Here is a 16,427-nt window from a genome sequence, read left to right as displayed (position 1 = left end):
TCATGATTTTCCCCTATGCAAAATCCAATGCTTAACTGTAAGATGATAACTAGAACTTCAAAATTAGAAAATGACAGTTGATACATACACTGACAGCGTTGCGCTGCGTTCACCTGGGCGGCGCCGGATATTAGGCGGCGGGTGGCGTATGGCCGGTGGCCGGTAGCCGCTGCACCGCGAGGGAACGCTTGAGCGTAAGCTGTTCTGATCACGACACAGCCATGAACTGTCCTGCGGAATTCTTTCTGGAAGAACTTGTTATTGCTGGTGGGTAGAATATGGAGCGAATTATCTTCGATGTTCAATCAGACTCATAACTTTAGACGAGGGCCGAAATGCGGTAAAAAAAAAAAAAAAAAAAAAAAAAAAAAAAAAAAAAAAAAAAAAAAAAAAACCGTTGGAAGCAAACAGTTACTAGAATGTTATGTAGGTCTCATTTAATCCAAAAGTATTTACATTCAAAAGGAACTTCCCTACAACATATATAAGTAAGTTTGTGCCAAAGTAGAACATTGTCTAGACAGTCAACAATGCTTTAAGTCTTATGCCTATGCCTGTGAACCACTCAGCTCCTCTCCCTCACTCCTTCCGTTAGTTTTATTCTGCCCAGGGACTTTCTAACATCATACCAGAAAAAAAATAAAAAATTCTGTACTTCACAACACAAGTATGCCTCATGCAACCAGAGCAGCAGAAACCAATATTACACGCAAAGCTAAACTGGAACAAACACAAAACTTCTCCATCTATAGGTAACACGAATAAATGAAAAGCTTTCGATGGCTGTACACTCACCTGGTGTCTGTCAACGAGAAACTTGATCCAGCCATCATCCAGAGACAAGATGAAGTTCCCCTGCTGCAGCTCGACATGCAATGCACACCCGGAGAACAGCACCAGTGGCATAACTGGCACCATTGTGCAATCACGGACATATATTCTACTCGTCCGTACCTTTTCCTGGTACACCAAGTATGGGCTAGGGTATCGGCTGACTGTGTAGTTCACAGAGGAAGGGTGCAAGAACACCTGAAAATAAACAGTGTATATTTAGTAAAGAGTGTCAAATGTAGATCCAACACACACACACACACACACACACACACACAATCTTAACAACGAGTTTTTTAGCAACACAAAATACTTTAAAAATTGGGTTTTCCCATGCAAATAATTTAGGGTACTTGAGAGTGTAAGACCCTTCTGGCTGTAAATCATATAGAACTCTAAAACAACACATACAGCAATAGAATACAATGTCACTGGTAAGCGAGGGGAAGAAATTCACATATGTGAATGGTGGAAATAAGGGGAATACCAACAGGAGAGGTAACAGTAAATTAGATCAATCTTATTTCCAACAAATTCAGTTGGCAATATTTTTACCACTTCTCCATCAGCCCTTCATCTTTCTTTTAATGCATATTACTCACTCTCATCACTCATTATAAACAATCATCTTCATCGTGTTTTCTTTCCAGCTTTAATTTGTTATTATTGGGTTCATATTTTTTAACTCGGCTTTCAGTTTCAGTAATTTACTGCAACGGACAGATAATTATGCTATATAGTCATCATATTAATGGATTTTTCCGTCACTGCGTAGTAGAACAGTATGCATTTTCCATTTATAAATATTTAAGTTACTTTTTAACAATGTGGCATTCTGGCCTGAGCTGTGACAGTTAGCAATAATGTGTGCATGTCGTGAGTTTGCCTGTGTGACTGAATGGTGTGTGTTTCTCTTTTTCCAGTTAATACTGTGTCAAAAGCTTATATTTTTAAGTGTCTTTTTAATTGTGCCTGTTTGCAACTTCACATGTTATTTTTACGGAAAGTATCAACCTATCTTTTCCTACATTTTGATATTCCTACCTGGAGTCTCCTTTGTTACTTTTTCTACTTCTCCACTTTTATTGCTTTACTGTGACCACTAATGCTATTCATGCTTCTATCGCTATGTCGCAGCAAAATTCTTAATTTCCGAAAAAACTTTTTTAGAACAGGGCTGAGTGCAGTGAGGAGTTTTGTGGCAGTACATTGATAAATTTATTTAATGTGCGTGAACACATTTAATTTGTGATAACTCCTGTGGCACCTAAATGAAAAAATAAATAATATCAGATGATTCTGCTGAACAATTCACAAAAATTAACATGTATTTATTTCCAAGGATCATGGTACATCATGGCTGTACTATGTTTTATAATACAATGCAGGCTTCTAGGGACGGTATTTACATCCTTGTGATATTTGTTGTATGGGCAAAAGTCCATGATCCAAAGCCTGCCTAACAATTTGTCTTCCAATGCTAGATACATCATCAGAGGATATGACAACTCAGAAAGTAATTACAATCTGAAATATGCTCACAAAAAGCTGACCTGTTTATAAGTATCCATGCAATGGGCAGTTTGTGATATCATCAGACCACTGCCTAAGATCGCAGAATCGTGCCAACATGTGTTATGGAGCTTGTAGTGGGTAAGAGTTGCCGCTGTTTGCTATATTTAGCTCTAAGGCCCACAACTTGTCTAATTCCAATCCACATTATCTTATATTAAATTTGTGTTTGTGCTTTTACTTTTCTACGACCTCCCCTGTACAACCTAGAATAGTAATGACTCGATCTGGAGAACAGAATCTGATGGTTTCCTGGAAACAGTGAACGATCTGCTGCTGCTGCTGCTGCTGGTGACTTTTTTTTCTTAATGCAGGTGTTAATACTTCTTTTTGTAGTTTCTATGTACACTTAACTCCACGTACAAGCGCTGTTGCAACCTGTGGGTGTAGGAACTTTGGAGTGTTTCAGTATTTGCACACCTTTCTTCTTGGTTCACACTAAGGGTGGCCAATATAATTTTTGTCTGCTAAAAACTGTCAACATACCAACAGACACACCCAATTTCATAGGTTTTCACATAATTGTGACTTATTCAGTTTCATAATCAATAAAATGTCTTTCATGTAAATAAGTTGATAAAAATATTGAAGCAATTTTCCAACCTCATTATGGATACATGGAAACTCTACCAGCAGAAATCAACATACACTTTTTTCAAAAATTAGCTTTATGTGGCAGTGGATCAGAGGAAGTAAACTAATGCCTGTAAAACAAAAATCATCAAATACACAGACCTTTGTTTAAGATGTATATATGGGGGTTGTACTGCAGCAACTGCACAAACACTGGTGTGTGGTTAATGATATACAAGTTTTCAATTCCTTTCAGCATTTTCTGTAAATCATTTGACATCCGACATGCATCAGAAAGTCAGAGGCACATTACATACATTGCTATTGTTGGTATGCCAGAGTTAATTGATACAGTGTATATTAGACAATCAGCAACCTAAGACTACTTAATGGCATACTAACAGATGTAATAAAATATTTTATACAGTGCACTTAAAATAATGTATGAAATAGTACAGATTTCACTAAATATTGAAAATATAAATAACAGTAATTGCTCGTGAGCCAGACATAACAAACGCCTTATATCGTAAGTCATCAGTATCCAAAAGCTACAGATAGACACACAGAAGTCAACCTACTAACATTTAAACACAATTTTCATATTTTTTATTTTCCTTTTGTTTTTTAAGTTATGTTATTACTGATGCACCAGCAGAAACTATAGAAGACAATTTATGTACATAAAATACGTCTGTCAGCTTGCCTTGTATTTTGCTAAAATGAATAGCAGATAACAAAAAATGCAGAAGACTGAGTATAAATGACATTAACTTATGGGTACACATTACTGAACACAGGAGAGTGCCCAAATGATCCTCTCAAAAACATGTATATCATCTTACCTTAAGAAAATTCATAGTAGCACATCACATTATTTAAGAGAAATACACAGATTCAAGTACAAAGTTAAGAAACCCAAAGTCAAAATTATTCCGTGATGTACATCGACAGGATCTTTTGGCACCATCATGCATCTAATACAGTGTCCCCAAAAATTAGTGTCATTTAGACTCACTATCTTTTGTGTTTTTGTTATCTATTATCACTACTTATCCATTTTAGTGAAATACAAGGCAAACAAAAAGACATGTTTTATGTGCATAAATTGTCTTCTATAAGAGGTATCTGCTGGTTCATCAGCAAATAAGTAATAATTAGTAAAATAAGTAAAATTACTAAAATAAAATACAAAATGAAAATTATATTTCTATCGATTACTCGACGGTAAAAAATGTCAAAAGAAGTGGTTGGCTTTGTGTGTACATGTGGACGAACCCTTCAGACACTGAAGGCATTTGTTAAGTCTGGCTTGCCAGCTATTAATGTATTATTCATTTTTCAATATTTTGTGAAATTTCAAAATAATTGTTGTTGTGGTCTTCAGTCCTGAGACTGGTTTGATGCAGCTCTCCATGCTACTCTATCCTGTGCAAGCTTCTTCATCTCCCAGTACCTACTGCGACCTACATCCTTCTGAATCTGCTTAGTGTATTCATCTCTTGGTCTCCCTCTACGATTTTTACCCTCCACGCTGCCCTCCAATACTAAATTGGTGATCCCTTGATGCCTCAGAACATGTCCTACCAACCGATCCCTTCTTCTGGTCAAGTTGTGCCACAAACTTCTCTTCACCCCAATCCTATTCAATACTTCCTCATTAGTTATGTGATCTACCCATCTAATCTTCAGCATTCTTCTGTAGCATCACATTTCAAAAGCTTCTATTCTCTTCTTGTCTAAACTATTTATCGTACATGTTTCACTTCCATACATGGCTACACTCCATACAAATACTTTCATAAACGACTTCCTGACACTTAAATCTATACTCGATGTTAACAAATTTCTCTTCTTCAGAAACGCTTTCCTTGCTATTGCCAGTCTACATTTTATATCCTCTCGACTTAGACCATCATCAGTTATTTGGCTCCCAAAATAGCAAAACTCCTTTACTACTTTAAGTGTCTCATTTCCTAATCTAATACCCTCAGCACCTCCTGACTTACTTCGACTACATTCCATTATCCTCGTTTTGCTTTTGTTGATGTTCATCTTATATCCGCCTTTCAAGAAGCTATCCATTCCGTTCAACTGCTCTTCCAAGTCCTTTGCTGTCTCTGACAGAATTACAATGTCATCGGCGAACCTCAAGGTTTTTATTTCTTCTCCATGGATTTTAATACCTACTCCAAATTTTTCTTTTGTTTCCTTCACTGCTTGCTCAATATACAGATTGAATAGCAACCCTGTTTCACTCCCTTCCTAACCACTGTTTCCCTTTCATGCCTCTCGACTCTTATAACTGCCGTCTGGTTTCTGTACAAATTGTAAATAGTCTTTCGCTCCCTGTACTTTACCCCTGCCACCTTTAGAATTTGAAAGAGAATATTCCAGTCAACATTGTCAAAAGCTTTCTCTAAGTCTACAAATGCTAGAAATGTAGGTTTGCCTTTTCTTAATCTAGCTTCCAAGATAAGTCGTAGGGTCAGTATTGCCTCACGTGTTCCAATATTTCTGCAGAATCCAAACTGATCTTCCCCGAGGTCGGCTTCTACTAGTTTTTCCATTCGTCTGTAAAGAATTCGCGTTAGTATTTTGCAGCCGTGACTTATTAAACTGATAGTTTGCTGATTGCCTGATATACACTACATCATCTAACTCTGACACACCAGCAAAGTATGTAATGTGCCTCAGACATTTGCTATCGACAGTCTTAAGTGTTTGCATGTGTGCGTATCTTAATTGTCAAGCTATAGCACTTAGAGCAAAGTTCTCAATATTATGTTTAAAGCTGTCACCTTAAATGGATCGATTCCCAATGTAAAGATGGAATATAACGTCTACTTTTTACATTTAGTCAAAAATAATTTTACAATTATCACATGTAGTATGTAGTAGGAATATAATAGAGGGAAACATTCCACGTGGGAAAAATATATCTAAAAACAAAGATGATGTGACTTACCAGACGAAAGCGCTGGCAGGTCGATAGATACAAAAACAAACACATACATACACACAAAATTCAAGCTTTCGCAACCAATGGTTGCTTCGTCAGGAAAGAGGGAAGGAGAGGGAAAGATGAAAGGATGTGGGTTTTAAGGGAGAGCATAAGGAGTCATTCCAATCCTGGGAGCGGAAAGACTTACCTTATGGGGGAAAAAAGGACAGGTATACACTCGCACACACACACATATCCATCCGCACATACACAGACACAAGTAGACATTTGTAAAGGCAAAGAGTTTGGGCAGAGATGTCAGTCGAGGCGGAAGTACAGAGGCAAAGATGTTGTTGAAAGACAGGTGAGGTATGAGCGGCGGCAACTTGAAATTAGCGGAGGTTGAGGCCTGGCGGATAATGAGAAGAGAGGAAATTAGAACAGCATGCCACCCTTCACCTCAAAAAACTATCCAATCTCCTGGTTTCTCACCTCCGGAAAGGCAACTCCCTCACCCTTCACAACCTTTCCAGCAAACCTCAACCTCCTCTCATTGCACACAAACCCAGTCTCTCCCATCTACTCAATCTCCCACTTCCAGCTCCACTCCCTCCAAAACCTCAAAATTCCAATCAACACAATCTGGAACCACAACACCCTAATTCAGTAGTTAACCTTTCCTCCAAACCTCTCTCCCAATCCGAAACCTCTGTCCTATCCAAAGGCCTCACCTTCATCCCCACTCCCAGATTCAACCAAACAGCCCTCGTCAAAGATTTACTGTCCTACACTCGTACTCTCTGCTGGAAATATCACTTTGCCACGAAGAAAAATGATCCTAATCCTACTCCTAATGATCCAACTCCCCAAGACACTATCCAAATTGAACCCTGCCTGGAACAGTTCCGTCCTCCGTCACAGCAGGACCCACCTCCTCTTCCTCAAAATCACCCTCGCCAAACCTTCCAGGAATTTCTGACTTCCAGCCTTGCTTCTCAATCCTTCTTAAAAAACCTTAATCCTACTCCCAACATCACCACTGCTGAAGCCCAAGCTATCCGTGATCTGAAGGCTGACCGATCCATCATCATTCTTCTGGCGGACAAGGGTTCCACGGCCGTGGTACTTGATCGTCGGGAGTATGTGGCTGACGGACTGCGTCAGCTTTCAGACAACACCACATACAAAGTTTGCCAAGGTAATCCCGTTCCTGATGTCCAGGCGGAGCTTCAAGGAATCCTCAGAACCTTAGGCCCCCTACAAAACCTTTCACCTGACTCCATCAACCTCCTGACCCCACCGACACCCCGCACCCCTACCTTCTACCTTCTTCCTAAAATTTACAAACCCAATCATCCCAGCCGCCCCATTGTAGCTGATTACCAAGCCCCCACAGAACGTATCTCTGCCTACGTAGATCAACACCTTCAACCCATTACATGCAGTCTCCCATCCTTCATCAAAGACACCAACCACTTTCTCGAACGCCTGGAATCCTTACCCAATCTATTACCCCCAGAAACCATCCTTGTAACCATTGATGCCACTTCCTTATACACAAATATTCCGCACATCCAGGGCCTCGCTGCGATGGAGCACTTCCTTTCACGCCGATCACCTGCCACCCTACCTAAAACCTCTTTCCTCATTACCTTAGCCAGCTTCATCCTGACCCACAACTTCTTCACTTTTGAAGGCCAGACATACCAACAATTAAAGGAAACAGCCATGGGTACCAGGATGGCCCCCTCGTACGCCAACCTATTCATGGGTCACTTATAGGAAGCCTTCTTGGTTACCCAGGCCTGCCAACCCAAAGTTTGGTACAGATTTATTGATGACATCTTCATGATCTGGACTCACAGTGAAGAACAACTCCAGAATTTCCTCTCCAACCTCAACTCCTTTGGTTCCATCAGATTCACCTGGCCCTATTCCAAATCCCAAGCCACTTTCCTTGATGTTGACCTCCAACTGTCCAATGGCCAGCTTCACACGTCCGTCCACATCAAACCCACCAACAAGCAACAGTACCTCCAATACGACAGCTGCCACCAATTCCACATCAAATGGTCCCTTCCCTACAGCCTAGGTCTTCGTGGCAAACGAATCTGCTCCAGTCCGGAATCCCTGAACCATTACACCAACAACCTGACAACAGCTTTCGCATCCCGCAACTACCCTCCCAACCTGGTACAGAAGCAAATAACCAGAGCCACTTCCTCATCCCCTCAAACCCAGAACCTCCCACAGAAGAACCACAAAAGTGCCCAATTGTGACAGGATACTTTCCGGGACTGGATCAGACTCTGAATGTGGCTCTCCAACATGGATACGACTTCCTCAAATCCTGCCCTGAAATGAGATCCATCCTTCATGAAATCCTCCCCACTCCACCAAGAGTGTCTTTCCGCCGTCCACCTAACCTTCGTAACCTCTTAGTTCATCCCTATGAAATCCCCAAACAACCTTCCTTACCCTCTGGCTCCTACCCTTGTAACCGCCCCCGGTGTAAAACCTGTCCAATGCACCCTCCCACCACCACCTACTCCAGTCCTGTAACCCAGAAGGTGTACACAATCAAAGGCAGAGCCATGTGTGAAAGCACCCACGTGATTTACCAACTGACCTGCCTACACTGTGAAGCTTTCTATGTGGGAATGACCAGCAACAAACTGTCCATTCACATGAATAGACACAGGCAGACAGTGTTTGTTGGTAATGAGGATCACCCTGTGGCTAAACATGCCTTGGTGCACGACCAGCACATCTTGGCACAGTGTTACACCATCCTGGTTATCTGGATACTTCCCACTAACACCAACCTGTCAGAACTCCGGAGATGGGAACTTGCCCTTCAGTATATCCTCTCTTCTCGTTATCCACCAGGTCTCAACCTCCGCTAATTTCAAGTTGCCGCCGCTCATACCTCACCTGTCTTTCAACAACATCTTTGCCTCTGTACTTCCGCCTCGACTGACATCTCTGCCTAAACTCTTTGCCTTTGCAAATGTCTGCTTGTGTCTATATATGAGCGGATGGATATGTGTGTGTGTGCGCGTGCGAGTGTATACCTGTCCTTTTTTTCCCCCTAAGGTAAGTCTTTCCGCTCCTGGGATTGGAATGACTCCCTACGCTCTCCCTTAAAACCCACATCCTTTCATCTTTCCCTCTCCTTCCCTCTTTCCTGACGAAGCAACCATTGGTTGCGAAAGCTTGAATTTTGTGTGTATGTATGTGTTTGTTTGTGTATCTATCGACCTGCCAGTGCTTTCGTATGGTAAGTCACATCATCTTTGTTTTTAGTAGTATGTAGTAGTACGCAAATAGGTAGGAATTTTGCATGGTAAGGTGGTATCTTAATGTGTGTTGTGTAATGTGTTACATATGATGTTTGGAGACTTATGCAGACAATGTTATCCACTTTCACACTGGTTCTACTGGTGCTTGAAAATGGCAAGAAATCAAAAGTAGCTAATTGCACAATTTAAAAAAAGATAATTTACATTACAGCCTATTACCGATCATGTTTTCTTTTGTTAAGCATTTAGAGGCTGTGGATCCCCACAAAAACAAAATTTTACAATGAATTTTGTTCCACAGATTAAAGACATGGGGATACACAAATTATTAGCATTATGTAACTGGGCATGCACTCTGACTGAGAACACAGTATGGTGTGAAGGCATCATGTGCTGCAATCACAGCCTCGAGACACCGTGGCATAGAGTCAAAGAAGGCATGGATAAGCTGCTGGGGAACACACCGCCACAGTTTTTGTGGGCGCACTCACAAAACATTAACAGTGGTCGCAGGAGGATCAGAATGAACAAGCCGGTGACTGACCATATCCCAGAGGTGTTCTGTGGATGACATCTTGGGCAAATGTGCAAACTGGCCGATGTGGCTGGGCAATGGCCTATTGAGGGGCATGTGGAGCTGCCTCCAAGACAGGCAGCATCTCTGGCACTCAAGCATCTGCCCCCCCCCCCTCCCCCCTCTCTCGCCCACACACACAATATAGCAGCTCCTGTTCAGATTTCCTTCAATATAGACGAGACAAAATTGCATATTACAATCAATGACACTCCAAACTGTCATACTGATGAGAGTTTGTTCAGTGTGCCAAACAAAAATGCCTTTGTGTTCACCACAGCAGTGTCTAACACAACACTCTAGAACAAGCCAAAGTGGGATTTGTCCCAAAACACTACAATTCGCCAATGCATACACAACTGATGCCATTCACGTACCAAATTGCAGTTGAGGCATTGCGACAGCAAACAGCGATGCAGATGTGTCCACAATGCTCCAATATTGATATGCCACTGTGGACGTAGCTGTTCTGATTTTACCACCATGTGGACATGATGGCACTGTGCGGTCCAGTACCCGCCTGCTACGGTGAATGATCATCAGCTATTCATTGGTTCCACACATACGTAACTTTCATAGCAGTGTGTGTTGCACAAGCCACATGTCACAGTAAGACAGACCTGTTTCCCAGAGGCAAGTCATCCTGACCCATTTGAGCTCACTCACATGATAATTCTGTACCCACTGACATCATAGGCATACTGACACTTGCTTGCAAAGATCCACTCAGTTTAACAGCTCTGCATCGAGTGAGCATTTGGTGTACTATTGATCTGCGCAGTCACACAAATCTTGATGGTTCTGGGCCAATGTTTGAGCTACCTTTCTGCAATCGTAATCACTTATTACGGTTCCAGTGTTCTACACGTACTTCCAGTTTTCGACTGACTGATACTACCCCTTCTGGGAGTTCCAATTTTCAAAAATAGAAGTGTATTTAAACATTTTACCATGTATACTTTGTAAAAATGCTATTTTTTAGTTTTGCATGCCTGCAATCCATGTATGAGGCATGTCTGAAACTTGAGTATCATTCTTGAAAAGCTCATAAAATTATTTCTTTCCAAACCAAAATTTATTTTTACAAGGAAGAGCATATCTTAAAGTATTTTTCTACGTAGTTGCCACAATTGTTCTGACATTTTTTCATAGTGGGAAACCAATTTTTCTATGCCCTCTTCATAGAAAGATGTCGCCAGTGCTGAAAACAGTTTTTCTACATTGTCATCACTGTCAAAGCACTTTAATCCACAATCATTTCAAGTTCAAGAACAAGTGGTAATCAGAAGATGCACGATTGGGGCTGTATGGCAGGTGATCGAACTGCTCCCATCCGAATTGCTGTATACAATTTTGAGTGACACCAGCAAAATGGGGATGTGTATTGTCGTGAAGAAACACAATGCCTTGACTGAGCAGTCCATGACCTACAGCACTGATCTTGCTTCTTCTGACAACCACTTGTTCTTGAACTTAAAGCCTGATTTTGGAGGAAGGTGCTTTCACAGCAATGACAATGCAAGAAATGGTGTTCAGCAGCAGCTGTCTTCAGTGGTAGCGCCTTCCTATGAAGCGGGCATAGAACAGTTGGTTTCCTGCAATGACAAATACCTGAAGAATGGTGGCAATTATGTAGAAAAATAGTTTAAGATACACTCTTTCTTGTAAAAATAAATTTTGGCTTGAAAACGTTTTACGAGTTTTTTTTTTTTTTCCAAAACAGTACTTACTTTCTGGACGTATCTCATTTTACTTATGGCTAAAGGGTCATGATAGGAAGTAGTTTAGACTGTACAAAGATTCATTTGTCGGACAGAAAAAAACTTACATATCCATCACTGCGTGTCTTGAACTTTAGTGCGTTCGCACTGTTTTCCATGGGAATGGCTCCCATGACACTCGGAATATATACCTTCTCCGGAGTGAGGACCTTCACAATATTAGGGTAGAGTGCTGCACATAAAATGGCTGCCAGTAACCGCCAGTTTTCACAGTTCACGTTTAACTGAAAACATGTTTTAAAAACCAAAATCAGGCAGGTGAAACGTAAATTATCACACCGAATACAAAATACTGAAGACAATAGGAACAATACTGCAGGCGTCAAAATTGGTTGACCGCATGCACTCAATGGATAGTCATCTACATTTTGCCTAAAATCACTTGCAGTCACATGTCACTGCAAGCTTACGATACTCTGGTTGGAAAACTGGTTAAGCAAGGTAAAGTTATGTTAAGCCCACTTGTTCACACATTAAGGCTAGCAGTGCCATTCAGTTACCTGTAAACCAACTATTCACATCCAAGCCTTAGCTACTAATTTCATGTTTGAAAACGAAACATTTCTGTGATTGTTCCTGAAATTGAAAGATAAATGATAAAATTTCTTAGTAACTACAAACTTTAGTTACATTTTATTGAGCAACACAATTCTTTCACAAGAATCTTTTCAGATGTAGTAGTACATTATTATTATTATTATTATTATTATTATTATTAACAGAACAATATCATCTAACTGCTATTGGAAACTGTTCCCAAATAATAAAATTCTGATATTTTGTACACAAATGACAATAAGCAAAAGAACAATCAAATTCATTGTCATTGTTTTATATATTCACCTCAAAAAATCTATGGAAAAAAATTCAATTCATGAAACTTTTTCAGTTTATGAGGCTTAATTTTTTTGGGGTGGGTGGGTGTGGGGATGTATGGAGTATCCTTAATATTTTGCAAGACAAATAAAATACCGACTAAATATCCATTAAAAAGGGTGGTGTATTTGATGCAGTAGACAAGAAAATTCACTGAGATAGAAATTGAAGCTGCGTGTAGGATTGTTTGGGCAAGACTCATATTAGGGGTGGGTATAAAATAAAATCTGGATCCTTTATAACCCACCAGACTCATTTCCTGATGTAACTGAAAACTTCTAGAAAAAAACCTCCGTTCATTTGTACATACATGTTCCCCAATCATACTGTAATCATCGGTGAAGACTTATCACCCAAAAGTTAATTGGGAAAACTACAGTTTTGTTAGTGGTGGGTGTGATAAGACATCCTGTGAAACATAACTAAATGCCTTCTCTGGAAACTACCTAGAACAGATAGTTAGTAACCCCAAACTTTGAGGATGTCCACAACAAAACTGGTATCAGTGACCATGACGTGGCTGTGGCAATAATGATTACCAAAGTACAAAGGACAACTGAAACAAGCACAAAGATGTGTGTGTGTTTAGTAAAATGAATAAAAAATCAGTAATGTCATATCTCAATGAGGAACTTGAAACTTTCAGCACTGGGCACATGCATCTAGATGAACTATGGCTGAAATTTAAAATAATAGTTGACCATGCACTGGATGGATATGTACCCAGTTAGAACAGTTCATAATGGGAGGGAACCTACATGGTATACAGCCAATGAAAAGAAACTTCTGAAGAAGCAGAGATTACTGTGTAAAACAAAGCTTAGGGCTATAGATAGAGACATGCTGAATGAAAGGTGTTTGGCTGCTGAGAGAGAGTGATGCCTTCAATGACTACCATAGCAGGATGTTGTCAAATGATATTTCACGAAACCCAAAGACATTCTGGTCATATGTTAAGGCTGTCAGTGGCACCAAAGCTAGCGTCCAGTTTTACTGAAACTGCGGGTAGCAAAGCAAAAACTGAAATGCTTAGCTCTGCTTTCAGATGTTCATTTACAAAGGAAAACCAGGAGAATTGGCCCAATGTAATCCATGTACCACTGCAAAGGTGAAAGAAATAAGTATTAGTGTCAGTGGTGTTGAGAAACAGCTAAAATTATTAAAACTGAACAAAGCTCCACGACGTGATGGAATCTCTGTCAAATTTTACACTGAATTTGCAGCTGAGTTAGCCCCTCTTCCAACTATAGTCTATCATAGGTCCCTCAAACAAAAAACCATGTCCAGTACCTGGAAAAAAGCACAGGTCAAAGCTGTCTACAAGAAGAGTAATAGAAGTGATCCACAAAACTATCGTCCAATTTCCTTGACTATGATTTCCTGTAGAAACTTGGAACATATTCTGAGCTCAGTCATAATGAGGTATCTAGAGAAGAATGACCCTCTCAATGCCAGTCAGCATGGATTCCAAAAACGTTTATTGTATGAAACCAAACTCACACTTTTCTCACATGCCATACTGAACAAGGTAGTCAGACAAATGCAGTATTTCTTGATTTCTGAAAAGCACAGTACCACAACTATGCATATTGTCAAAAGCACAATCATATGGATTATCAACTGAAATTAGTGACTGGATTGAGGGCTTTTTGGTATGGAGGACACAGTATCTTATCTCAGGTGGAAAGCCATCTGCAGATGTAGAAATAACTTCAGATGTGCCCCACGTGTGTTCATGTTTATATTAATGACCTAGCAGACAATATGAATAGTAACCTCAGGTTTTCTGCAGATGATGCATTTATCCATAATGAAATCTACCTGAAAGAAGCTGCATAAATATTCAGCCAGATCTCGATAAGATTTCAAAGTGGTGCAAAGGCTGTCAACTTGCTTTAAATGTTTAGAAATATACAACGTCCAGTATTGGTTAAAAACAGACTTGGTTGCAATTTTATTTTTTTATTTTTTCAACTATGCATTATTTAGGCATCTTCAGGTTGATCTTAATTTGGCATTTCTTAGACCAATCCTTTAAACATGGTAGCCAAAGGGCATTGTCGAATACATCAGGCAAACATCGCCTTCGTTAAACTCAGTAAAAATTGTTCTAGATTGACGTGAGTGACTCCAAGCCCTGTAAGTAACAGAATAAGATGGAGCTCAAGTAGTAAGCACTACTTGAGCCCCATCTTATCATGTTACTCGCTCCTGTGAACAGGAGTGCATTATGCAGGGCTTGGAGTCACTCACGTTGATCTAGAACAGTTTTTACTGAGTTTAATGAAGACGATGTTTGCCTGATGTATTCGATGATGCCCTTTGGCTACCCTGTTTCAAGGATCGGTCTAAGATATACTAAATTAAGATCAACCTGAAGATGCCTAAATAACACATAGCTGAAAAAATAAAAAATTAAAATTGCAACCAAGACTGTTTTTAACCAATACTGTTAAGCACTGGTTTGCTGTTTGGCACAGATGGCTTGGAAGAATTTCTATAGAATGCCCACTTCACAAAAGGGGGAAAAAAAGTTTTCTATGACTATAATATCCATGAGTCACAGCTGAAATCAGCCAACTTATACAATAACTGGGTGTAACACTTTGCAGAGATATGAAATGGAATGACCACATATGCTCAGTCATGGGGAAAGTGTGTGGTAGGATTCAGTTTATTGGTAAGGTACTGTGAAAGTGCATTCAGTGTACAAAGGAGATTGCTTAAAAATCACTCATGTGACTTATTCTAGGATATTGCTCAAGTGTGTGGGGCCCACACCAAATATGACTAACAGGGGACATTAAACGTATACAGAGGAGGGGAACATGAATGGTCACAGGTTTGTTTGATCCATGGGAGTGTGTCACAGAGATACTGAAGCAACTGAACTGGAGGACTCAAACGCATATGTAAACTACCCCAAGAAAGCCTATTAACAAAGTTCCGAGAACCGGCTTTAAATGATGATTCTAGGAATATACTACAACCCCTACGTATCGCTCACATAGGGATTGCTATTATAAGATTAGAATAATTACTGCACACACAGAGGCATTCGAACATTCATTCTCCCCATGCTCTGTATGAGAATGGAATGGGAAGACAGGCTAATAATTGATACAGTGGTATGTTCCTTCTACAATACACCTCAAGATCGTTTGCAGAGTATAGATGTAGAAAAAGGTTCAGTTCCGATCCTGTTGAATACCTGCGTAACACTGACTTTTCAATCATTTTCTTGAAAGAAAAACACCTGACTGCACTACATTTTTTCCTTTCCCTGACAGAGCCAAGGAGAGCTTGTGTGGTGGGGTGTAGCCTGTCCAAAATTACTTTAGAATTGACAATGAGGACTGAAGTGGCAAGGGGGAAAACCCATGCAGCAGCCTGGGCCACTTTCCACCTATACCATGCTGTCTGCAGCTGCAGCAAATCCCTAAAGTTGCCAAACCTTTATCCCAAACAACACTTCCTGCTTGCAGTGGGTTCCAGTTGCAGCCAGCTTGCTGTCCTGTGTGATTTATGTGCCCTGTGACTTTCTGTGTGTTTGTTTTTTGGGTTTGGGAGCTGTTACCATTATTTGTTGTTACCATTATTCATTCACTGTTTGGTAATCAATTATGTCAGCAGGAAGTTCGTCGGAATGGGAATAAAAAACTTAATGGTGGCCCACTGGTCTCCATTACCAAAGTGATTGACAGAACTGCTACAGCTTTGAATAAAACAAAAAAACTGTTGTGGAGATTGGGAAGGAAATGTCCAACAAGGAAAAAGAAGCTGAAGAAACATCGAAACTTAGCACCCCTGGAAAAAAAATGTAGTACGGATAAGCAGATTACCAATATCGATTCGTTTGCAGAGGATGTGATTCGTCATCATGTTTACGATTATTATCGCAGGAAGGAACATCCGACACTCAGGAAGTTACTGGTCACGCTTACAGAATCAGAACTTTATCAAGGCATTCACAC

General features: G+C 40.2%; 1 protein-coding gene across 1 annotated transcript in view; it reads right to left on the bottom strand.

Moving 5' to 3' along the window:
- The window catches only part of LOC126424534 (putative ATP-dependent RNA helicase DHX57), a 220,993-nt gene that overhangs the window by 11,239 nt on the left and 193,327 nt on the right, over positions 1-16,427 (bottom strand). Inside the window, exons 21-22 of the mRNA XM_050087272.1 lie at positions 11,625-11,801; positions 796-1,029 (exon numbers count right to left, since the gene is read on the bottom strand). Coding sequence (XP_049943229.1) covers positions 796-1,029; positions 11,625-11,801 — 411 coding nt within the window. The remainder of the gene's footprint in view (positions 1-795; positions 1,030-11,624; positions 11,802-16,427) is intronic.

The sequence above is a fragment of the Schistocerca serialis genome, chromosome 10 (assembly GCF_023864345.2).
Source record: "Schistocerca serialis cubense isolate TAMUIC-IGC-003099 chromosome 10, iqSchSeri2.2, whole genome shotgun sequence".
Taxonomy (NCBI): Eukaryota; Metazoa; Arthropoda; class Insecta; order Orthoptera; family Acrididae; genus Schistocerca; species Schistocerca serialis.
Note: the sequence above shows the minus strand (reverse complement) of the source record. Positions and strands in the feature narration are given on the sequence as shown.